Source organism: Electrophorus electricus, chromosome 11 (assembly GCF_041902795.1).
Source record: "Electrophorus electricus isolate QZ-2024a chromosome 11, ASM4190279v1, whole genome shotgun sequence".
Classification (NCBI taxonomy): Eukaryota; Metazoa; Chordata; class Actinopteri; order Gymnotiformes; family Gymnotidae; genus Electrophorus; species Electrophorus electricus.
The window spans coordinates 30111865-30136417 of record NC_137507.1 but is presented as its reverse complement, the minus strand read 5'-3'; the positions used below and the strand labels follow the sequence as shown (position 1 = coordinate 30136417).

General features: G+C 42.0%; 1 protein-coding gene across 10 annotated transcripts; it reads left to right on the top strand.

Moving 5' to 3' along the window:
* Window positions 1–33: 33 nt before the first annotated feature.
* arhgap12a (Rho GTPase activating protein 12a) lies at window positions 34–24215 on the top strand. 10 transcript variants are annotated; one of them, XM_081722802.1, is made up of 19 exons: window positions 35–249; window positions 3177–3907; window positions 12273–12515; window positions 13071–13202; window positions 13888–13986; window positions 15104–15208; window positions 16137–16166; window positions 16533–16613; window positions 17358–17426; window positions 18089–18150; window positions 18331–18412; window positions 18526–18624; window positions 19413–19511; window positions 19970–20129; window positions 21513–21611; window positions 21803–21880; window positions 22146–22280; window positions 22369–22474; window positions 22791–24215. In XM_081722802.1, the coding sequence occupies exons 2-19, from the start codon at window positions 3269–3271 to the stop codon at window positions 22963–22965; spliced, it is 2493 nt and encodes an 830-aa protein (XP_081578928.1). In that variant the 5' UTR covers window positions 35–249; window positions 3177–3268; the 3' UTR covers window positions 22966–24215. The 10 variants fall into 10 exon arrangements, with proteins under 10 accessions (XP_081578933.1, XP_081578930.1, XP_081578928.1 ...); XM_081722801.1 differs by having other exon boundaries at window positions 15101–15208; XM_081722807.1 differs by lacking the exon at window positions 13071–13202 and having other exon boundaries at window positions 34–249.
* Window positions 24216–24553: the final 338 nt, after the last annotated feature.

Below are 24553 nucleotides of genomic sequence, written 5' to 3'. Positions count from 1 at the left end.
ACCGCGCACCAGCGGGACCGCGCACCAGCGGGACCGCGCTTGAGAAATGAGTAGCAAGGCTTGGGTGGACCGGAGGAATGTTGTACCTCGGAGTTTTGTTGCTACATTGGAACTAGGAACTGCATAAATAGGCTCATTTGTAGGCCGAACACTCCTGTAGTAACCTGTGAAGAGGACGAAAGAACGAATATTTGGCTGGATATCCTCACATGACGGCAGGGCTGGAGGAGCACCGCTTACAAAGCTCAGGTATGTGTCCCTGAAAGTTGGTTCGCGCCTGGAGAAGTGGCCCATTATCACGTAGGAGGTGATTAGTGGCGGTTCTCGCTGACTAAGCAGGTTAGCAGGTAGGCTAGCGAGCTGCGCGCGCACAGGTGAGGCTTGGAGCTGAACGGTAGCGCAGTTCCCTCGCGGGGGAATGAGACGGAACCTGTTCCATCATGTCCGAGACCAGGATGTAGTGCAGCTCACCTGGGGTTAGCTCACCTGGGTTACCTGGCTGTCGGTAGTTTTATATAATTTCTCTTGTGTAATCTGTAATTCCTCTACGTTTCTTGGCTGCTTTAACATGTTTAATAATCAATGAAGGTGCGCGGTAGAGTTTCCCAGTGAAAGACAAATGTGGCGAGAGTTTGGATAATTAGCGTTATTGTATCTTACCTTGGCCATTAGGGCCATTACGTCCAGTTAGCGCAGCTGGGCCGGTCACGCAGGTTGGGCTGAAACCCAGAGTACGACGGAGGCAACTTAAAGTTTACTGACTAAGCAAATCATAATTTTGCAGAGCTAAACAGAACTAGTTGAAAGTTAGATTACCTACGTTTATCCATTTCAGAAATGTCGTGATTTCCCATTTTACGGGCCTATCTTTAACGTTCTGTGTAAAGTTCACCTGGGTCAGATTTTGATCTCGCGTATGAGAGAGAAACACAAAAGTCTAAATACAACACGCTTTAGGATTAAGTGGATTTTCTTCGTGTATGTGTGTGTGCTTCAGCTCTCTCACTAAGGTTAAAAAATCCCTGACCTGAAACGGGTTCGGTTGATCGGCTGTGCCCCGACTCTTCTGGGACAGTTTGTGAGAGTGCTGTGTATCTTTGTCATTTGCACAGACATGCAACACGACCGTGGATTTGCAAAAATGTTAGTTATATATTGTTGTTTAATATTATTCACGGTTATAACATTGTTATATATTGCTTATTGGAAGAATTATTCAGGGGGAAAATCTTTGACTCCTGAAGTACCAAAGTGGAATCTAAAATAAATTTGATGACTATTTCAGATCATGGATGACCTTGTTGGTTGGTAGAGTGTCAGGTCTGCAGTTAAAGGAATTTGAATTTAGTGATCTGTCAATCATCTTTAAATTAAATGTATAAACTGTTGATTAATGAATTGCCTACATATGAATTAATATTACTTACAGCTACTCTAAATATGAATTTAAGTTTGGCACCTACTTCTAAGACTACTGAACAGTACAAATTGAAATCCTAGTTTATTGTTTATTAAAGGTTTTGTGGTTTTGCCTTAACAAATATGCAGTTTGGGGGTTTTCACCTAAAAGTGTGAAATACATTGTGGTTTCAGTGCAAACTGACAACTTCAGCACTGGCAGTGTGATTGACCAGCCCTAAAAATGGAGGTTGAAATAAAATTGAATAATTTGAGTTTCTGCCCATTTCACGCCTGCCATCATTGTTATGAGAAAGAAACTATGACAAAGACGAATATGTAAACATGGAGGGCAGGTTACTGTAAAGCACGTTAGAATAACGAGGATGCCCTGGGCTCATACCAGTGCCATGGCAGTTTTATTAAATGTTTGTTCTTTTATCTTCTTGTCTATACCATCTTCTCTTCCTCAGTTGTTCTTTCATTTTACTCAGACCCAAAGTTCTTAAATAAACTTATTTGACAGTTCAATCAACACTAATTCTGCTTTCAAATTTCATTTCAGTTTTAGTTTACATTTTTGGTTCATCTTAAACTTACCAAGGTTATTGAGAACATTTTGTTTACACTTAAAGTCTCATTTAAATATGGTCTCTACATGTGATACAATTCTAAAACTGTTATTATGACTGGACTCTAATTGGGGTCTGTTACTAAAAAATCAGAGTGTACTCACTCCAATTAATTCACTTTCTTGTTCTCATTCATTTCTGTTAAATAGGATTTTGGTCATATATGAAAACAGCAGTGTCATAAACTCTAATAAGTTAGTGCTGGTGTCACTAACTAGGTACAAATGACTGAGTTAGTTTTATGAATTCAGCTGTTTTGGTGGCAAATATTTCCTTATTTTTAATTGATTTTTATTATTGTATTTTTTGTATTTGTAAAAAAAAAGCTGCAAAGCAAACATGTCTTAAAGTAAGGGTTAGTGTTATGATTACTGGATGCTTGTTAGCCATGTTAGCTTCACCGCTAAACTTGGTAGTGTCATATGACTTGAAGTATTAGGTAATGAACAGATCAGCTATGATTTTGCTAACAGTACTAAAATGTTTTAGATTAGTATTAAACTACCTAAAACTATTAAACGCTTAGTATTGTTTTTGTTCAGAGCGGTGAAAAATTGTAGATACACACACATTTGTATGTGGGGTTTTTGACAGGTACTGGCCTATGTCCACTCACATGGAGAATTATGTTTATTCAAAATGTAAAGTTTATCTAAGTGTTGGTGCATGTCAATAGCAATATTTTCCTGAGCTCTACTACACACAGCATTATCAGCACTGCCCTGCCACACTTCTGGCCTGTTGCTGCACATGATGAGACGGCCCCGGTAGGGTCTGGATTTGCACTTTCACACACTCCCATTTTGCTTTGTCAGTTGATGATCTGATGCAAGCACAGACTAGATGCCCCACAAGACTGAAAACCTCTTAGCTGCCTGACACAATGGTGTCTGGGAAACTGCATCAGATGGGCAAGTCTGCAAACTGTAACCTAAGAGTTTTGTCCCCCAGTACTATTAAATATTAGTATTAGCAGTATAATACTAACATTACTTCCAATCAGTGAGCATTCAAGAGAATCAGCTGAAATCATTTTTATTGTATTATTGTAGTCATTTAGTTTTTTGGTTTGGTTGATGGCACCTTTGTCATACACAATGTCTACTTATGATCCTGACCTGAAGTGTTTCTCTCTTTTCTCTTCAGTGTTTGTACTGGTCATCAGAATGCTTCCAAAGCTTGTGTCCTCCTCCTTGATTTTTTGCTGCTGATCCTGACCTCTGACCTCTAAGGCAGTGATGGCAGACCGCTGTGACCTTGCCCCAGGTCAGCGGTACATCGAGGTGGACTACGACTACGACTACAAGTTCAAAGACCGTATGATCAGCATCAAACAAGGGGAATGTTACCTGCTGGTGAAGAAGACTAACACGGACTGGTGGCAGGTGCGCAGGGACGAAGGCAGCAAGGCCTTCTACGTCCCCGCCCAGTACGTGCGGGAGGTGCGGCGGGCACTCATGCCGCCTCCTAAGCCCCTCCTGCACGCCAGCGGGGCTGTGGGCACAAGAGGAGGATCCAAGAAGAACCACCCGACGGTCCTAGACCTCAAACAGTCTGACGAGAGTTTGAACAAACGAACACCTGCCCCCTCGTCTTCTGGTGGACAGCAGGTGGCACTACAGCCACCCAGAGATGATAGAGGCAGTCCAAAAAGCCCTAGGAGACCGACGATGCACGGCTCGCTGCCTCGGAATCGGGCAGAGTCTCCACTGGGCATAAGAGTACTCCTAGACTTGGATGAGGAATGCAACAGGGAAGGAGAGAGAGTGGGAAATGGAGAGACAAAGGAGGAAGAAGTGCAAGATAAAAGCACAGCACCCAGAGAGGATTCAGAATCTGGGGAAGAACTCAGCAGCAGTTCTACTGAGCAGCTACAGGTAGGGGGCGCTCTTACTAACTCACAACTAATACAGAAGATTCATGACTGAGCATCAAAGGTTTCATGTGCACATCTCCTCTTTAAAAAGTTCAAGGTGTTTTCCAGGTGCACAGAAGGCATTTTAAAATCAACTCTAATGAAAGAGGTCTGACCATGTTGACTGTACGTTAGTATGTGTATCTGCACGTGGAAAAATCTTGGTCTTCAACTAAACTGTGTCGATAATGGTGAATCACCACTGGTAATTGCTCTTAGTCTAGACTTGGGCTTAATCTGAGTCTGGAGAACTAGCCTAAATTATTTCATTATTTATTTAGTCCTGATGGACCAAAGGAGAATCCTTTTTGGGAAATTATGTCCACAGGGCTGGAGACCAAGGAACCTGATCAGTGACCAGGCCACAAGGCGGTTAGACCCATGACCGTGCATGAAGAACTTTAGATCTGTAACTGTGTGTGAAGGAGGTTAGGTCCATATTCACCATTGATGCTTTTCCTGTAGGAAGCAGTTGCAGGTAGTGCTGCATACAAATAGGTCATACACACACACACACACACACACACACATCAGCAGGCCACCATACATGGGCACACAAGGAGAAAGAGGTTTGCTGAAATTATTTGTGTTAATCTTTGGAAAAGGATGAATGAGCATGCCTCACTGTGTTTGCTGAATACTGGAAAACTTTCTAATAGTTCAGGGAGGACTCCTCCCTGAACGGGGATGACTCCCTGAACTTCCTCTCTCTGCACACATGCCAGGAGGTAATGAGGTGTGTCTGCATGACCAAAGTTCAGTCACAGAGGAGCGGCTGGAATCTGAACTACAGTAAAGAGCTTTAAACCTGCTATTCAGTTCAGGAGTTTCTCTCTCTCGCTCTTTGTCTTCCTTCCTCTCTTACTCTTTTCTAACTTATTGTCTCTCTCTCCTTTATTTCTGTTCTTTTCCCTTTTTCATTCTTACATCCCACTGTCTTCCCACACACTTCTCCCATGCAAACCCTTCAACCTGTCTCTTATTCTCTAGAGAGAGAGAGAGAGAGAGAGAGAGTGAGTGAGTGAGAGAATGTGAGAGAGTGTGAGTGTGAGAGAGAGTGTGAGTGAGTGAGAGAGAGTGAGAGGGAGAGAGAGAGTGAGTGAGAGTGAAAGTGTGAGTGAGAGAGTGTGAGTGAGAGAGAGCGAGAGTGTGAGAGAGAGTGTGAGAGAGAGAGCGAAAGCGTGATTGAGTGAGAGAAGAGTGAGTGAGTGAGAGAGAGTGTGAGTGAGAGAGCGAGAGTGTGAGTGAGAGAGAGCGAGAGAGAGAGTGAGAGAGAGAGTGTGAGTGAGAGAGAGAGAGTGTGAGTGAGGGAGTGTGAGTGAGTGAGAGAGTGTGAGTGAGTGAGTGAGAGAGAGAGAGTGTGAGTGAGAGAGAGAGAGAGTGTGAGTGAGAGAGAGTGAGAGGTCTGACTGTGTGCAGTGATTTGTATTCATTATCTGGTGAAGTATGTATGTACTACACCAGTCAACACTGAAGAACCAGTATGTACCCAGAGCTACTGGTAACACACACACACTCACTCTATCCTGTGCATGAGCACTGTGTTTACACATCTATTCAGGTGTGCACATGTGATAACACACCCCCTCACAGTGTACTGAATGATATTCAAATACTGACATGCATGCATGTACACACACACGTGCACGCCCACACAAGCATGCGCGCGCACACACAGTACCAGTGAAGGTTAGTGAGTCAGACATTCTTCTGACTTGTGTGTGTTGGACATCCACTAAACCTGCAACCCGCGAGCAACAATAAAACTGAACCCTTGTACTGACACGTACAGACGTTTATGGACATATCTGGCATTTCAAACCTTTGACAAAACTGATATTCACGGTGTCGTCAGGGTTACAGGTGTTACTGAAGCTCCACGGTGTTGTCAGGGTTACAGGCGTTATTGAATGAAGCCCTGCAGCCGAGCTGAAGCTCCTCGTCCTGTTATCTGCTATTTCCTGATGTTGCTGTCAGAAATATGAGTGTGAAAGTGTATAATGTGTGTGTGTGTGTGTGTGTGTGTGTATAGTGTGAGAGTGTGAGTGTATAGTGTGTGAGTGTGTGTGTGTGTGTGAGGGCAGTAGAATTCTCCCTCAAGCCTTCACATGTTGGACAGACATGTTGGTTTTTGTTAGAGCAGGTTTTGAAGCAGTAGAATTTTAAACATGCCCTGAGTGGACCGTGAAATATCTCCCCTAAGGGACAGCATTCATGGGTTGATGACGTCCCACCTTCTTTGTTGAAATGCAGAGAAGACAATTAGCTGTAGTACAGCTTTCCCAAACAGAACCATCAGCTGCCTTAAAGCTTAAAGTTAATGTTTGTTTGTTCCTCAGTGGTTTTTCCCCTCACCTCCAGCTGGAGTGTTTTTAATAACCTTTAATGAGTTATTATTCAGGTTTCTCACAGACTGTGAAGAGCTTTAAATCTGGTATTCAATTCAGTAGTTTCTCTCTCCCCTTCCTATAATACATAGAATGTTTCTGATCAGTGATTCAACTAAAGTCCAAATATCTAAACTCCCTGATGAGCATGGCAGCGTTGTGATTATAAGTGGGTTGTTTATCCTGTTTGTTGAGTGGGCGGGGACGAGTGGGAGGGGAAAGAACAATTTCCTGTAGGATCATTCAATTACTAGATTACCACACGTAATTGAGTCACTGGGTCAGGGGCAACACCAGTTATTACTTCCTCCTCTCTAGTGTATTGCCAGGCCAGGTGCCATGCGTCTAGTGATGTGTGTGTGTGTGTGTGTGTGTAGGTGCAGCTCTGTGACCTGGCTCACACTTAATGGCCTCATAAACTGACTCCACACGACTCCACAGCCCAGGGTTCAAGAAGGAACATTATTAAAAGTCCATTTCACCTTGAAAGGCATCACCTGTCATCTGTGTGTGTGTGTGTGTGTGTGTGTGCGCGCATGCGCACGCATGTGCACATGCAGTCATGACTGACAGCTTTGACACACCCCTCAGTGCATGAGAATTGTTGGGTTTTCCAGGTTGTGATACAACTGACTTGGCAAGGAACTGCTGAAGCAGGAAAATCAAGTAACTGTGTTAATCACTTAACTGTGAGATCACATAACCGTGTTAAAATGACTTAACTGTGTTATGATCGCGTAACTGTGATGTAGTTTAGCTCCACTGCTGTGAATGAGTTCTGGACTTTCATTGTTTTAACACTGGTAATAAGTTAGTCGAGTCGAATCAGGTGAAGATGCCAAACCATGAGATTCTGTGGCTGTCTGATTATCAATCTGACGTGTCTGGTCCACTGTGAGGGCAGTCAGAGGGTTTCAGCATGCTGACCTGTGCTTCTGATTGGATGATTTTAAATGAGCTCTTGGTAGTCATGGAGACCACAGAACACACAAACAAGAGCAGGTTCTCATGCAATAACCTTCACCTGCACAGAGGGAGACCAAACCCCAAACACACTTACACACATACAACCACACATATCCACCCATATACAGTTATGCTCATACGTTTACATACCCTGGCAGAATTTATGATTAAAAAAAAATTTTTTTTGAGAGAATAATAATGATAATACAACTTTTACTCATGTTTAGTGTTTGGGCCAAGCCATTTATTATCAAATAATTGTTTTTTCCCTTTTAAAAATCATAATGACAACAGAAACTACCCAAATGACCCTGATAAAAAGTTTACATACCCTGGTCCTTAATACCGTGTATTGCCTCCTTTAACATCAATGACAGCTTGAAGGCTTCTGTGGTAGCTGTGGATGAGGCACTTTATTTTCCCAGATGGTGAAGCTGCTCATTCTTCTTGGCAAAGTGCCTCCAGTGCCTGTAAATTCTTGTGCTGTCTTGCATGAACTGCACATCTGAGATCTCCCCAAAGTGGCTCAATGATATTGAGGTCAGGAGACTGAGATGGCCACTCCAGAACCTTCACTTTTTTTTCTGCTGTAGCCATTGACAGGTCAACTTGGCCTTGTGTTTTAGATTATTGTCATGTTGGAACATCCAAGTGCGTCCCATGCACAGCTTCCGGGCTGATGAGTGCAAATTTCTCAAGTATTTTCTGCTAAAATGCTGCAAGTTTCCTGTGCCTGTGTAGCTCACACATCCCCAAAACATCAGCGATCCACCTCCGTGATTTACAGTAGGGAGGGTGAACTTTTCATCATAGGCCTTGTTGACTCCTCTCCAAATGTAACGTTTATGGTTGTGGCCAAAACGTTCAATTTTGGTCTCATCACTCCAAATAACTTTGTTCCAGAAATCCAGAAATACTGTGAGCAGGCTGCTTTGTGGCACTGACGTATTAAGGGCTTTCTTCTGGCGACTCAACCATGCAACCCATTTTTCTTCAAGTGCCTCCTTATTATATTATATTATCTTAAAACAGCCACACCACTTTTCAGAGAGTCCTATATGTCTGGCATTATTTGTGGGTTTTTCTTTGCATCCTGAACAATTTCCCTGGCAGTTGTAGCTGAAGGTTTTGTTGGTCTACCTGAGCTTGGCTTGGTTTCAACAGAATCCCTCATTTTCCACTTCTTAATCAGTGTGAACACTGCTGATTGGCATTCGCAGTTCCTTGGATATCATTTAATATCCTGTTCCTGTTTTATAAAGGTCAACTATCTTCTCCCACAGATCCTTTGATAATTCTTTGGCTTTCCCCATGTCTCATGTAGGGGTCTGTCAGAAGCCCAGTAACTTACTGACTCTTTATACACACACACTGATTGACAAGCAAACAGATCACAGGTGAGGATAGTTACCTTTAGTAGCCATTTAAACCTGAGTGTGTAAACTTGTGTGTATGTTAACTTCCAGGGTATGTAAACTTTTTATCAGGGTCATTTGGGTAGTTTCTGTTGTCATTATGATTTTAAAAAGGGAAAAAAACAATTGTTTGATAATAAATGGCTTGACCCAACCACTAAACATGAATAAAAGAAAAGTTGTATTATCATTATTATTCTCTGAAAAAATAGAAAAATCACAAATTCTGCCAGGGTATGTAAACATATGAGCACAAATGTACTTACCCACACACACCACCCCTTCACACACTTTCATAACAATTTGACTTTGAGACATTTAGATTAACTGGGTTTTTTGTGCTTATTTGTTTAGTTTGAATGCCAAATTATCCACACTGCTGTCTGTCAGTGATTTAGCCTCCAATTCTGCCACTGCGTGTGCTGTGTATGCGTGTGGGTGTGCACGTGCTGAACACTGTGGGTGTGTGTGTGTGTGCTGAACACTGTGCGCTGGTTTAGAGACTAGTAGTGGTGAACTGTGTCTCTTTAGTGCACACCTCACATAACAACCACGCACACACACACAAATCCAAAAGAAATGTCTGAAAGGAGCACACACACGCACGCACACACACACTGTTTAATAATATCTGAAGGGAATAATATTCTGGTGTCTTAATGTGTGGTTGCCGCCTCCTGCAGGTTACTGCAGTGTGGAGATGGATATTCAGTGAGGGACTGGACTGTCAGTACTGAGTGTAGCACTGGATCCCTGTCAGTACTGAGTGTAGCACTGGATCACTGTCAGTTCTTGTGTGTTTCTGTGCTGTGGTAATGGTACTGGTACTGGTATTGGTGTCGGTGTGTTCCTGTGCTGGTTTTCCTGAGGTTCTCACTGAGATGTGTTTATAGGAACCTTTCACTCTTATTTACCATTAAATGTGGTTGCCTTTATTGGCCATGGTGCATAGGGGTGTGCGTGCATAGTGTTGACAGATATGTCCTAGGTTGATGCATGACATCATGCTTTCTATGGAAAGCGTCATCTTTTCTATGCAGTTTGTAAACAAGCATGGCAGTTTTGTCGAGATTCAGTAACCCTAACCCCTAAGTTTAACCCTAATTATTGCTAAAAGCATTTGAATTAACAGACATTTGAAGGCTAACAGATGCAGGTCTTCCCACCCCGCGGCTCTAACTCCAGTGTGACTCCGTAGCTCTTGGGAACATGATCCTTGTGTTGGTATGTGTGTTGGTGTACCTGTGGTAATATTAGCATTGGGCCCTTCATACAGGTTTTTGGGGTCCCTGTCAGGGTGTGTTTAAACCTGAGGATCCACCAGCCTGCAGGAATTAGATCCACCAGCATACAGGAAGTAGATCTCCCAGCCTACAGAAAGTAGATCTCCAGACTGCAGGAAGTAGATCTCCAAGCTACACTAGAGTTTAGTCCCATTTAAACACAGGATGGCTTTAATATTTGGATGTTAATAAAGGCCTTGGTCACCTGGGTCAGGTGTGCTGGACTGAGACTGGCGCTGAGCTCTGCAAGGCGGCAGGTGTCTGTGGGAGAAGCTCACACCCTTTTAAGCTGAGTCACAGTGGAGTGTAGTAGAGCGCACTGTTCTGTGGGTGATGTCCTAAACACAAAGGCCTTATAGTTGTGTGTGGTGAACTTGGAGCTGTTCGGTTAGCCTTTCCCAGACACACCTACATTCTCACACACACACACACACACACACACACACACACACACACACACACACACACACACACACACACACACACACACGGCATAGTTAAAAGGCACACTCATAAAGTCCAGGGAAATGTGACCCCTCACTGCTCCAACACAATAGTGGCCTAACCAGGCAGCACAATCACCAGAGAATCACAGAGAATCACTCAGCCCACACACACACACACACACACTCTATATACACACACACACACACACACACGCATTGACTCTATACGCATGCACGGACGGACTCTGCACACACATGCATGCACTGATTCTATACACACACACACACATGCACTGATACACGCACGCACGCACTGACTTTTTTTATATATATATATATATAAATATATATATGAGTCAGTGTCTGCGTGCGTGCGTGTATAGTCTGTGTGTGTGTGTGTGTGTGTGTGTGTGTGTGTGTGTGTGTATATATATATATATATATATATATATATATATATATTACACACACATTATATATACATACATACATATACACACATACATATATATATACACACACACTATATACGCACGCACATGCATGCACTGACTATATATGCACACGCACACACTGACTCTATATGCACACGCACACTGACTCATATATATATATATATATATATATATATATATATATATATATATATATATATATATATATATATATATATATATATATATATACACACACACACGCACGCACTGACTATATATACACACACGCGCGTGCAGTGACTATATATACACAGACTCACACACACGCACTAACGCTACACGCACTGACTCTACACACACACACACACACACCCTTATTAATGGGGAAGTTGATACAGTACAAGCCTGTTTCTTTGAGTACAGAGACGGAGTAGTATGTATCTGTGCCCTGAGTGTATGTGTGTGTGTGTGAGAGTGTGTGTGTACATCTGTACCTCTAGCTGGAATAATGTTCAAGCGTTTTAGAGTCAGTTGGCACCTGTCTCCACATTCTGAAGACGATGTTTTCACCTATAATGCACCAGGACAGGTACTGCGTGTGTGTGTGTGTGTGTGAGTGTGTATGTGTGTGTGTGTTTTTTGTGTGGTCTGCCTTGCCTGTTCTCAAGTCTCCTGAGCGCTCACATGCCTGTGTGTGTGTGTTTGAGTATCAGTGTGAACTCTAAGCAGCTATCAGTTCTAATACAGTTTGTGTGTAATCAGGGTCTATCTGTTCAAACTGTCTAAACAAGGTGTTGGTGCAGTGTTAGCCTGTGTAAACATGGTCTGTGTCTGAAGGGCGATCATCTGACCTGTGTGAGTGTGTGTTTGTGATAGTAACTGAAATGAATGTTGTTCTTTATGGATGTTAACTCTTATGAACTAGTGTTCGGAAAGGCATCTGACACACATTCTTAAGTGTTTTAGTAGATGATGAGCAGCTCATCCCAGAAAATAGCAAAGTAGGTTCTGATGTATGAACAGTAAAAAAAAAATCTAAACTTTGTCAGAATCTGCACTTGGGTAAACTCCTCTATCACACTGCAGCTGTGGGGTTGGTACAGTTGTCCTGAGAATTTAAGTTCCTAAAATTCAGTGTAAATGTTGTGCAATTACCGGTGCAATATTCAAACTACTTGAACTCAAACTCTTACACACACTTCTGAGCTCTTAAGTTACAAACTCAAGGTTATGAAAACGGTTCTCCTTTCAGCTCTTCAGTAGATGTCTTCCTTTTACTATTTCCTGTTCAATTATAATGGTAAAATATATTCTTGCTATAACTGTGCATGCATGTTACTGGATTTATGATTTTGTGCGTGTTTGTGCATGTGTGTGTGCGTGTCTGGCTCAGGGAAGGCCTGACTCTCCTGTACACACTAGCCTGCAGCAGCTGAAGCTTTCTCCATCTGGTCTTCCTCCACTGCCCTCTGGACCTGCCCTCAGCACGAACGGAGACTGGGAGACCCACAGAGACACCAGTGGACGCCACTTCTACTACAACGTCTCCACTCAGGAGAGGACCTGGAAACCCCCACGGGCACGAGATAGCAGGAAGTGGGCGCGACACGACTCCAGCCCCACCACAGACACAGAGGTACTGGGTTACTGGGGGAGCTGGCAGAAATGAGGACAAACACATGAGCAGTACTGGGGCAGTACAGGAGGCAGACAGCATCACCACCAAGCTTTTCCTTGGGCCTGTGGATGATCAGTTTTGAGCACTTTTCGCATGCGCGAGAAACACACACACACACACACACACACACACACACTCTAACCACCCTCAACTTTTCAAATGGTAATGAGTAAAATGCATTGTGAAATAACGTGGTTGCTGAAACTCACCCTGGATAGTAGAATCTTACTTATAATCTTCTCTGAGTACTATGGGCACTGTGCATGTATAGTCGCTAGTATGGGTTTGATCTAATACATTGATTAGTATGGGTGTGATTAATACATTGATTAGTATGGGTGTGATTAATACATTGACTAATATGGGTTTGATTAATACTTTGCTGGTGATGGAAAAAATGACTTTTCCCTCATTTCTTTCCTCTATTTTCTCATCCCTTTATTCTTCCCTTATTTCTACTCCTTCTCTCCCTCACTCTGCTTTCCTTGCCTTGCTGTGATTGGCCGGGTGTAGCCTCTGTCATCGGAGGAGTACTACCTCAGTAGCCAATCAGATAGCCAGTATGGCTCACCCCCTAGAGGCTGGTCTGAGGAACTTGATGAATATGGACACACGCTCTATGTGTGTGACTATACTAATGAGAAGGTACACACACACACACACACACACACAGAGTGGTGATTTGCTTGTGCAATGTAACAGTAATAATAGACTTCTAATGGGTGTTTGGCCAGTGGTGCATGTATAAATGATACCTGTGAAGAAAGTGAAAAACCAATTAGCACCTTGCCTTCCCTTCATATTAATTTACACATGCACCCTGCATATTCAGTGCTGGTAAAACACTGCCAGTGCTGAATTACATCGAGCCCACTCTGTATTTTACACCATTAGCTAGAAATGCCCCAACTTGCTGACTATTGAGGCAAACAGACATGTTGTCCTGTTTGCTTGGACCAGACGTACTGCACCGTATTACACCTGTCAAAGCAGGTGAATGATCATCCCAGCCTGTTTAAGTCCAGAGGAGCACTAAGGACTGAGGCTTTCAGCAGTGTGGGGCCACGTGATTATACATGAAGAGAAACAACTATATGGTCTGGGTTGAATAATAACAAACACATTCTTTACACTGTCTGATCATTCTATTGTATGAACACACAAATGGTGGTTTCACTGGAAATGTCCACTGTCAGTGGAATATAGATGCTGTAATTATTGATGGAATACCTGAGAAAATCAAAATTCTTATGAATGATCTGTTCATGTCCATTTACCAGCGTGTCTGTGTACTGTGCATGGTGTGTGTGTGCGTGTGCTGTGTGCGTAGTGGATAAAGCACACAGACGAGCAAGGTCGGCCGTATTATTACAGTGCAGACGGCTCCAGATCTGAGTGGGAACTTCCTAAAGTCGACCCCAGAACACAAGTAAGTATGGGAGTTTGGAACTGGCTTTCCCAATAACTGAGTTTTGTTTGATCGATTCAATATCAGTTCTTACTTTCCCACGAAAAATTTTACAAATCTGTTTTCTTAGTTGTGCATTTTTGCTAAATGTTATTAATTCCGTTTTGCCTTTAAAAAATGATACTGAATTAAACTGGGATCTTATAAATCATAATGGAATCAGTAGATGGATTTGTTACAAGTCCTAGTACATGAGAGAGAGGGACAGAGAGAAGAAGAGAGGGAGAGAGAGAGGAGGAGAGAAGAAGAGAGGGAGAGAGAGAAGGAGAGAGAGGGAGAGAGAGAAGAAGAGAGGGAGAGAGAGGGAGAGAAGAGAAGGAGAGAGAGGGAGAGAGAAGAAGAGAGGGAGAGAGAAGGAGAGGGAGAGAGAAGAAGAGAGAGAGGGAGGGAGAGAAGAAGAGAGGGAAAGAGAGAGGGAGAGAGAAGAGAGGGAGAGAGAAGAGAAGGAGAGAGAAGAGAAGGAGAGGGAGAGAGAAGAGAAGGAGAGGGAGAGAGAAGAGAAGGAGAGGGAGAGAGAAGAAGAGAGGGAGAGAGGGAGGGAGAGAGAAGAAGAGAGGGAAAGAGAGAGGGAGAGAGAAAGAGAGAGGTAAGCTTTTGTTTGGTCTCCACTTATTCTGCATGAATGACGCTGACCAACTGATCTCTATGTGATGAGAACCAACATGGTCCAAAATATTCCAAACAAAGTAACTATAAATGCTGAAGTGAATGTGTATGTGTGAAACAGCATGTAGATGACACTTGGATTAAATCCATGATTGCACTGGCACTCCTGTGGATGTCTGAAAATGTTACAGAGCGAGATGGGACCTGTTCACAATTAATCACCTGTCAAATAAAAAATTATGAAGACCTTCTTACAAAGGTTTCATGTAGTCAGACTTTCAGACTTTATTTGTAAACAGTAATGGTAAGAATACTGGGTGTCATGGTGACTAGATCAGTGACATTTAAAACTAAACAAGCCCTGTAAAGACCAGCTCCTGTGTTGAGCTCCAGTGTACCTGCGCTGTCAAACATTTCCCTGTGTCCTGCCCGATCTTCCTTGATACAATTAAACACTCTGCCCACGAAGCAGGGGAGTGGAGAGACGCACAAAACATGCAGCCTGGACCGAAAACATCCCGCCCCCATCATGAACAAGTGGAGACACAGTGCATACCTACTAGAGGCTAATGAAATTGTACGTATAAACACACACACACACACACACACACACACACACACACAGTGCATACATGGCTGCTAGAGGCTAATGAGAGTTTATGTGCACATGCACATGCACCCATGCATGCACACACAAATACGTTGCAGACACCAGTACAAAGTGGCCAGGGACCATAAAGATGTGCGCTTGCCAAATGTGGGCATGTCAAAAGGTGATATATGCATTAGAGTAGGAGTGTGAAAAGGTAATGCCTATTGGCCAAAAAAGCTGTCATTTAATGGGTCATTAAAAGATGCACCATCTGACTGGGAAAATGAATAGTAGCATGTTAGGGAATCACCACTTGTGCTGATGGACTGGTACAGTACTGATTGTAGGACAGTGTCCTGAAATGTTAATGTGTAAATATAAAATACAGCATTAAATATGTCCTTGTAAGAACTTACTTTGGGAAAGATGCTCATTAACTGCTTACCAGTGAAACACTGGGCAGAGGACCGAGTCCTCGATGGTCCTTTTGTAAGGATGGCGCCAGGGGACTGGCTCCTCGGATGGTCCTTCTGTAAGGATGACGTTAAGAGGAAATACTTCCAGATATCACCAAAGGAGAGTGTGTGTGTGTGTGTGTGTGTGTGTGTGTGTGTTGTTCCACCTACTTTCAGGCCGCTCTCCATCAACATGCCCCGCTTTTTACACACCCACTGTCCTTTCGATATGCCCAGCAAGCTTTTGAAATGACCACTACTCCCACCTGCAGAGACTCATGTCTCACCCATTAAGCTATGTTGCTCACAGAATACACAATAAACATTTTTTCATCCCAGTTTTGACTTCGTTTGTCATCACCCATCCACTAACGTCTTTGTTTTTCAATATTCACTCATCCACTAACATCTGTCTTGTGTTTGTCAACTCATCCGCTTTGCAAACATCTTTGCTGCAGATGTCTCAGCCAGATGGTCACAGTCACAAGGTATATAAACCATCGCAATGGCCAAGCATGTAGAGGCTTACCAGCAGGGTCTTCACACCCTGGGTCCTCCATACCAGATCACTTAATGGATCCAGGCTTGGACATCACCTATTACAGAACATGCAGCCAACGCATTAGATGATCCAAAATTGGGACCAATATACAGTATTTAAACATTTATTTTTGAAAATGTAAATAAAAATAAAAATTGTTATATTTCTAACAGCTGAATCTATGTGACCCAGTCAGAACCAGCCTCAGTGATCTGCACATGGACCGACCCACTCTCAGACAGTTTGTCCTGTTATACACTCTCCCACCTCTAACTGGAGCTTTGATATGATGTACTGATGTGTTTGTTTGAAGTTTAAGCAGAGGTCTGTCAAAAACCGGCGAATCTTCTCCCTTCGCAAAGGCTGCTCCCGCCTTCACCCGTATAGGTCACAAGTCAGTGCCACGCCTTTCATACAGCCAATCAAATCCCACTGCAATCACAGATGCAATTCCAATGCCATCACAGTGCTTATTCCATCCAGCCAATCATATGCTCTTCAGACTGCAGTGGCAGTGGTTTATTACACTGGCAACTAGTAACTGTGTAACTTTATAGAAAAGGTTTATAATCGTACAGCACCTTAATTCTGAACTTCTGTTAGTGTTAATAGTGGTATTCTAATCATGCCCTTGATCTTAATTCTCTGGGCAGGGGGGGGGGGGGGGGATATAAAAATTTAGTCTTCATGATTTGGTAATTAGGACCTGATAGTATTTTAGTGGATTTTTGTGCTACCGGATTAGAAAAGATGGGAGGTGTTCTAAACTGATGAGGCATTTAGTGAAGAAACTTGACTACTGCTGCTGCTGCTGCTGCTGCTAGTACTACTACCACCCAGAAGGGCATCGGTCCTGTACATGGGTTGGCGTCAGTAGTAAATATTCACCAGAAGCATGTAGATTTTACAGCATTAATTATGTTGCTTTTGCACTACAGCCAGATGAAATTTAAAATCAACTGCATGTCTTCTGTAAACATCTTATTGTCTAGTGTATAAAATGATAACTTCTGTTATGCATATTTAATAATCATTTAGTTTTCATTAATCATATGCATGCCTGAATGATTGGCTGAGATCGTTATTCATTAGAAAATGTGTATTGATTGTAGTTAATGATCGTCATTGTTCTCACCAGGAACCTCTAAAAGCAGGTACCCCAGATTCAGACAACTGTGACCCCTCCTTTCCCAAACATCCCCATTCGGTTAGTATCACATTCATTTCTCTCACTATAACACCACTACCGAACACTCACAACTACCTCTCTCTCGATGTGGTATAATTCCCTTACCTCTCACTATTAAAACCCCACCATTTTCTTACACTTCTTTATTCATCTATTCCCTTCTCTATCCCTCTCTTCTATGCTTCCCAAAAGCATAGTAAAACAAAAATCATCTTTTCATGACGGAACATGTATTGCAATGAACTAACTCTCTCTCTCATTAAAGATGATCGTAATGCTATGATAATTTTGGGAAACGGAGCCCTGATCAAAGTTTATACTCTGACAAATTATTTAACATAGTTAAAAAACACATCACAGATGCTATAATAAAAATGTAAATATAGGACAGCAAATTGATTCATTTTACAGGGCAAGACAGTCAGTCTATCAGCAGGAAAATAGCCCTCGGTTGTTAACAGTACTCCTGTGGGATGAGGGAATGTTCAGAGAGCAGGACTGGCACATGAGCTACACAGAGCTTTTTCCTCTGCTTCAACCTGATGGCCCTGTTTTGCTTTTTCCTGCTTTTTTTTGCCTGCTGTTCCTGTTTACTTTCTCCCTGGTCCTTTCTGCAGCCAATCTCTACAGTGAAGTTCCATCTCCTTCAACAATCTCACACTGTTTTTCTTACTTCTCAGCCCTCAGAGAAATCTGGAAACCTGAACGTCACCAAAATCACAGAACAAGGCAAAAAAGTGCGGTAAGTTAAAGGAGGAGAGACATTTGTAAGTTTGTAGAGCATCTTCTCCTCTAAAGTCCTGGAGTGTCCAATACATGGCAGTGTTGCTCTACCACTAAAGTGCAAAAAACAACCTGACAAATGATCATGGATGTGATAAGCAGTTTGTCAGCCTCTGACTGGTCTGTGTCTCACCCACAGGAAGAACTGGACCGCCTCCTGGGCAGTTCTACAGAGTTCCTTTCTGATATTTGCCAAGAGTCAGGCGACAGCCAGCAGCTGGGTGAGCTGAACTGGCCAGTGATGCACAGTGACAAGAACAAGCAGTTTAGTCACTGCTGTGCTTCTACTGAATGCCTCTATGTATTGGTTTATTTGGTGTGTGTGTGTCTCCAGTTTGGCCACCAGTCAAAGCCAGAGTTCAGTGTTGACCTGAGAGGAGGCAGTGTAGAGAGAGCATGCAAAGACAAAACCAGCAAGAAGAATGTTCTAGAGGTGAGGATGGACACTCACTGGTACCTGACAGGGCTGAACTAGTCCGCAGTCATAATTATACATTACCATCTTGGGTACAAGTGTAATATGATGAAACATGTCACGTGATGACAGAAATACATCTGATTCTATAGTTTCATATTGTTCATTTCATGTTTGCATGCAGGTTTAGCTTTAATTAGCTAAACGTTAGCAGAGTGTGTTAGCAGTTAGCTGACTAGCTAGCTAGCTAAGTCCTAACACATGCATGAGGTTTACATTTTGCTAGTTGTGTACCTCCTTCACAAAAGTTTATTTGCAGAAAATGTTTTTTTTTCCCATCACTACTAACAGTTTAAATTCCACTGTTTCAAATATATCACAACATAGGGCTGTGACATATCAGGACGGTACAGCACATAATAAGAAATAGGTCCTTCCATATGGTCATTTTATATTAAGTATTTATTTACAGAAAACGTGCCATGTCTTTATCGTGATATTAAATTACCTATGAGATATATGGCACAGCCCTGTTGTACAGTGCTCTGTGTGTGTGTGATATGGCACAGCCCTGGTGTACAGTGCTGTGTGTGTGTGTGTGTGTGTGTGTGTGTGTGTGTGTGCGCGTGTCTGGAACCAGAGACAAGGGATTCTCCCTACCTCGCTACACACAGATAATTCAGGACGTAACCTTCACTTTAGAGGCTTGTGGCCCTCCATGTTTTAACCAAAAGAAATTCAAGTGTCAAATGTATATTTGTATGTGTTATTGCTAATTAATTTATGATCCTTTTGTGTTTGTGTAGGTGAAGACTCGGCAGGGTACAGAGCTCCTGATCCAGTTGGATACTGAAAGTGCCATCAATGACTGGCTCAAAGCACTGACTGATGCCATAAACACACATGTAAGCATGCAAACACACACACGCTCAACCCCAAGCACACACTCAAACACCACGGTCTTAGAAATACCTTTGTTTTGTACTATTTAGATAAGCCTGGCTATACACATTTGTTTCACAGGTACATTTTAATGAATATACAATGAACAGGTGTTACATGTCATGCACAACTTTTCCTGTTAAATGTTTCTCGTTGGACACTTTGTGATCATAGGCCACTACTGGCTGTATTTTTGGGTGGCTGCTCACTCTCCACATGAGTCTGGTGTGTTTTCTTGTTGTGCTGTTACGTGTTTCTCAGGCCCAGCAGTGTTGATGCCACCTGCCACTGACCATACAGAGCAGAACCAGAAACTGACCACTGAAGAGCTGGTTAACTCAAAACCTACATGGTGTGTGTGTGTGTATGTGTGTGTGTGTGTGTGTGTGTGTGTGTGTGCGTGTGTGCGTGTGTCGCACAGGCCTGGGAGTCTGATGAGGCTATAGAAGAGGACATGCCGGAGTCTCCTGGAGCAGATAAACCAGACAAAGACCAGCAGAAAAAGACCAAAACAAAACTGAAGAAATTTCTCACCCGCAGACCCACACTACAAGCTGTTAGAGACAAGGGCTACATCAAAGGTACCACACACACACCCCTACTCTGTACCCTCTCATCTAAAAATACACATATATCTATACATACCTACACCCTACACATACACACCCCTCCCCAAAGTACCACACACACACACACACACGATTCTAGGAGGTAAATGCAGTGTACTGTATTAAAAGATGTAGACTTGGTCAAAAATAGAGTACCACAGAAACGGGGTGTTGGTCTGGTTTATATATGAGCTATAAAAAAATTTAAAAAAAGAAGATAAATCTGATACTCAATTGTTCTTATGCATTAATCAGTTTAAGTGTGGGTTGTAGATAAAAGCCTATAGCAAATTTAGCTTTGTTTTTGTTGTAAAAAATGTAAAACACTGATATATATCATTTTATGAACATCTAGTTACTATACTGACATAGCTCGTTTCAGTGGGAAATAAAATTGTGTTACTGTACTGACCAGAGAGGAACTTCTAACATCTCTTTGCTTTACTGACTATCCATGAATACAGAGAGAACAGATAACCAGGACAAAACATGTTTTCAGAATGGGCTGTATTTTACACTAATGTTGACCAGTTTTTGATCAACAGCTAGCTAATGAATATACAGATTTCACACGACAAATTCCGACGTTCAACAGGTTTAGAAGCATTTCTATAGACAAGTGCCTGAAAGAAACAGATTTGGTTTAAAATATTCTAATGGCTATGGTTAGTGCTTCAGTAATGGGGCAGTGGTGTCTGATTCAGGTACTGGACTAGTAATCAGAGTTGTGTTGAGTGAAGATTCTAAGTTGCTTTGGACAAAAGCATCAGATAAATGCTGTAAACATAAATGTAATTTCCAAAGTGTAATGCTGGTTTATAGCTGTTAAGAGTAGTCTAGCAAATCAGCTACAGTCCTGTCACAGAGACCATCATGGGGATGAAGTTTAGTTTGCATCCTTTTTAACACTAAAATCCATAATATCCACCCACACTGCCTAATGTAATTATTAGCTATTAGTGACTCAATTTGCAGCAATGAGCCTTTAGGCAGATCACATGGCTCACTAAGAGCTCATCAGTTAACCACACGTAAGGTCAACCCTGAGCTCATAAGTTCAACCCTGAGCTTCTATACAGCTCTTAGATAGAATCTGCTGTCACAAAACCTCAAATCCAGACTGAAACCCTGTCTGTTCTGCCTAGCTTTTGGTTAGGGGTAGGGTTAGCATTTAGGTTTAGTGGTTAGGTCAGTCAGGCTTAAAAACCTGTTTTTGCTCTGAGGGACAGTGCCAAACTCTTTGATCCCCCAGCCATTACTTGAGTTCACAAACTTTCTATATTTTAATTACTTTTATGCATTTGTTTAAATCGATTGTCTTTGATGTTGAGCACCATGACTTGCCTTGCCTTTCAGACCAGGTGTTCGGCTGTAACCTGAACAGTTTATGCCAGAGAGAAAAAACCACTGTGCCTCGCTTCGTCAAGATGTGTGTGGACCATGTGGAGAATCACGGTGCAGTAAACACACACACACACACACGACAGATGTGGAACCTTGAAATTTTAAACTATACATCTATAACTTTACATTCAGAGCATTTAGCAGACGATCTTAATACTTCCATAATATGTTTTTCTACCAGAAATGTACGTTGTTAAACTTGTTATATAAACATTCTTTGTCTTTCTGTTGCCCCCCTTCAGGTTTGAATTTGGATGGGCTGTACAGAGTCAGTGGGAATCTGGCAGTCATACAGAAGCTGAGATTTGCTGTTAACCACGGTGATTCTTTACTGACCTGGCTGATAGCAGCACCATACAGGCCCATGAATATATATAATATATATAATAATAATAATAATAATAATATATTTATAATAATAACAATAATAATAACAACAACAATATTATTATTATTATTATTATTATTAATAATAATAATAATAATAATAATAATAATAATAATAATTATTATTATTATTATTATTATTAACCTGACTCTGCTGCAGGGGTGAGTGTAATTTTACTCACTGCGTTTGTCTCTCAGATGAGAAAATAAACCTGGCAGACAGTAAATGGGAGGACGTTCACGTGACCACTGGAGCGCTGAAGATGTTTTTCCGGGAGCTGCCAGAGCCACTCTTCTCTTTCGCTCTCTTTAATGACTTCGTCAGTGCCATTAGTGAGTAGAGAGAATATAATGCAGAAATAAAAAGCACTTGTCACTGCAAGTGTGGAAACTATGTGTGTGTGTGTGTGTGTGTGTGTAGAAATCTCAGACTATAAGCAGAAAGTTCAGGCCATTAAAGAGCTGGTGAAGCAGCTACCACGCCCCCACCATGACACGATGCAGACACTCTTCAAGCACCTCAGAAAGTGAGTACACACACACATCCTCTCTCCTCTAATAGACATGCAGAATCACTACAGACCCATCGGAGTCACTACACACACAGTATATGAGGAGTAACTGCAGTGTACTAAAATTAAAAGATGTAGTCAAAATTGTAGTAAAAGTAGTTTCCAGAGAAACAGGATGTTTTGGACAGAGCTCCTTCATCAACTGTACAGACATAGAGCTTCTCAATTGGTAGATTAGTAGGAGAAGCCAGTTTATATGCGAAAAAATAGATGTATACCTACCCACCCATGCTATACAGTACTTTGTCACTCAATGTGTGTGTGTGTATAGAGTGATAGACCACAGTGAGGAGAATCGGATGACGACACAAAGTGTGGCGATCGTCTTTGGGCCAACTCTACTGCGTCCTGAGATTGAGACTCTAAACATGGCCGTGCACATGGTGTACCAGAACCAAATCGTTGAGCTCATTCTGCTCGAGTATGAGGCCGTATTCGGCAGGTAAGTGCACTCACCTGGACCAGCGTGGGACAGGTCTCCAGAGGAGACCGAGGACTGTTCCTGAAAGGACAACATGTGTTGATTATTAGAACATATGACAGATCCATTTTAAAATGGAGGGATGAAAAGTTCTTTTCCTTTTTTCTTTTTTTTTTTGTAAAGGAGGCAAAATTGTCTTCCTGGCTTAGTTTGATTTCAGATTTCTTTTTAGAAGTTTTGGCCTGTTATTGGCCTAAATTTGGTTATTAATTAGTAATATTACATTATTGGCCTATGTTTGGATATTAACTTGTAGAAATATTTCATTAATATTTATCTTTTTCATTCAGTTTTTTTTTTTTTTTTTTGCCCATTTGCTTGCTAGACTGAAACTTTCCTCTCTAGGTTCTTAGGCTGTTGCACTGTGTGCTGGTACTGCAGTGTAGAATATACTCTACTGCGCTTTAACAGGGATTCCATTTACATATGACCTGCAGATCAGTAGTTTACCCAGGACGAAAACACTGATCTGTGGTTTCCATGGCGATGCCTACCACACAATGTTCATATTGCTCAAGATGAGGCAGGGAGAGAATGAACACACACGCACACACACACTGAGGCTTGGCTGGCTTCACTTCAGATACTTGGGTTAAATCTTAAATCTACCCTACATAAATGTTATAGATGTATTGTCTCTGTATTTGTTTGTGTGTGTGTGTGTGTGTGTGTGCGCGTGTGCTCCTGAAGAATACACTGGAACAATATTACCTTGCTAGTTCTTTCCGCACATAACGCAATGTGCTCAGATCAAACAGACTCGTGGGACGTCTCCTCACGACACAGGATTTAGGCTCTGGAAACACTCTACCAATCCCCCCAACCAGGAGGGCAGAAGGTGTAGATTTGTAATGAATTACCTTGGTTCCTTTAGATTGTATGTATTTGTGTCTAGCAACTGGAAATGTTGTACAGAGATGTCTGATGAAGAGGGAGACTGCAGTGAGTCACTGAAAAATGTGCAAAAAACAAATGGATGTTTGTTGAGAGAAATTCTCCAAACTGAAATGTACTGTCTCAAATGTAACACATTTGCCTCAAATGTAAAAAAGTAATGGACTACTGTTTTGGTTCATACCCCCCCCCCCCCCCCAAAAAAAAAAAAAAAACTAAAAAAAAAAAAATGCTGAACATAGCCTTCTGTCTGAGCTGACAAGGCAAACCTTGTGGATTTTTACATAAATGCCATTAAGAGATTAATAAATTACTTTTTATCCAACACCTGTCTGTGGTTTATTCTTTAACTCTTAAGCCTGCTAGTCCCTCTGCTGTGTGATGCCAGTCTGGATCCTCAAGATCACCTGCTTAGTCTTCACTTCCTTCATCAGAGCCTTGGAAAATAATGTCAGTTATCTTGTGAAGTAAATTCCAGGGATTGGGTTAGTCACCATATAGCCTGCTCATGTAGTCCCAGTGCTGTCAGGTCAGTCTACGTTACATTTACACATCCATTGCAATTCAGGGCAATCACAGTGCTGTTCTTGCATGGCATGGTTATATACCGATAGAATGTTACTATTTTTTATTTAATTATAAATTATATGAATTTACAA

Bases quoted from the DNA above. Each gene is read 5' to 3' on its own strand.
- arhgap12a (XM_081722801.1), top strand. From the start codon at position 3,269: ATGGCAGACCGCTGTGACCTTGCCCCAGGTCAGCGGTACATCGAGGTG. The intron at 22,281-22,368 runs GTGAGTAGAGAG...GTGTGTGTGTAG, and splicing joins TGACTTCGTCAGTGCCATTA to AAATCTCAGACTATAAGCAG. The intron at 22,475-22,790 runs GTGAGTACACAC...GTGTGTGTATAG, and splicing joins CTCTTCAAGCACCTCAGAAA to AGTGATAGACCACAGTGAGG.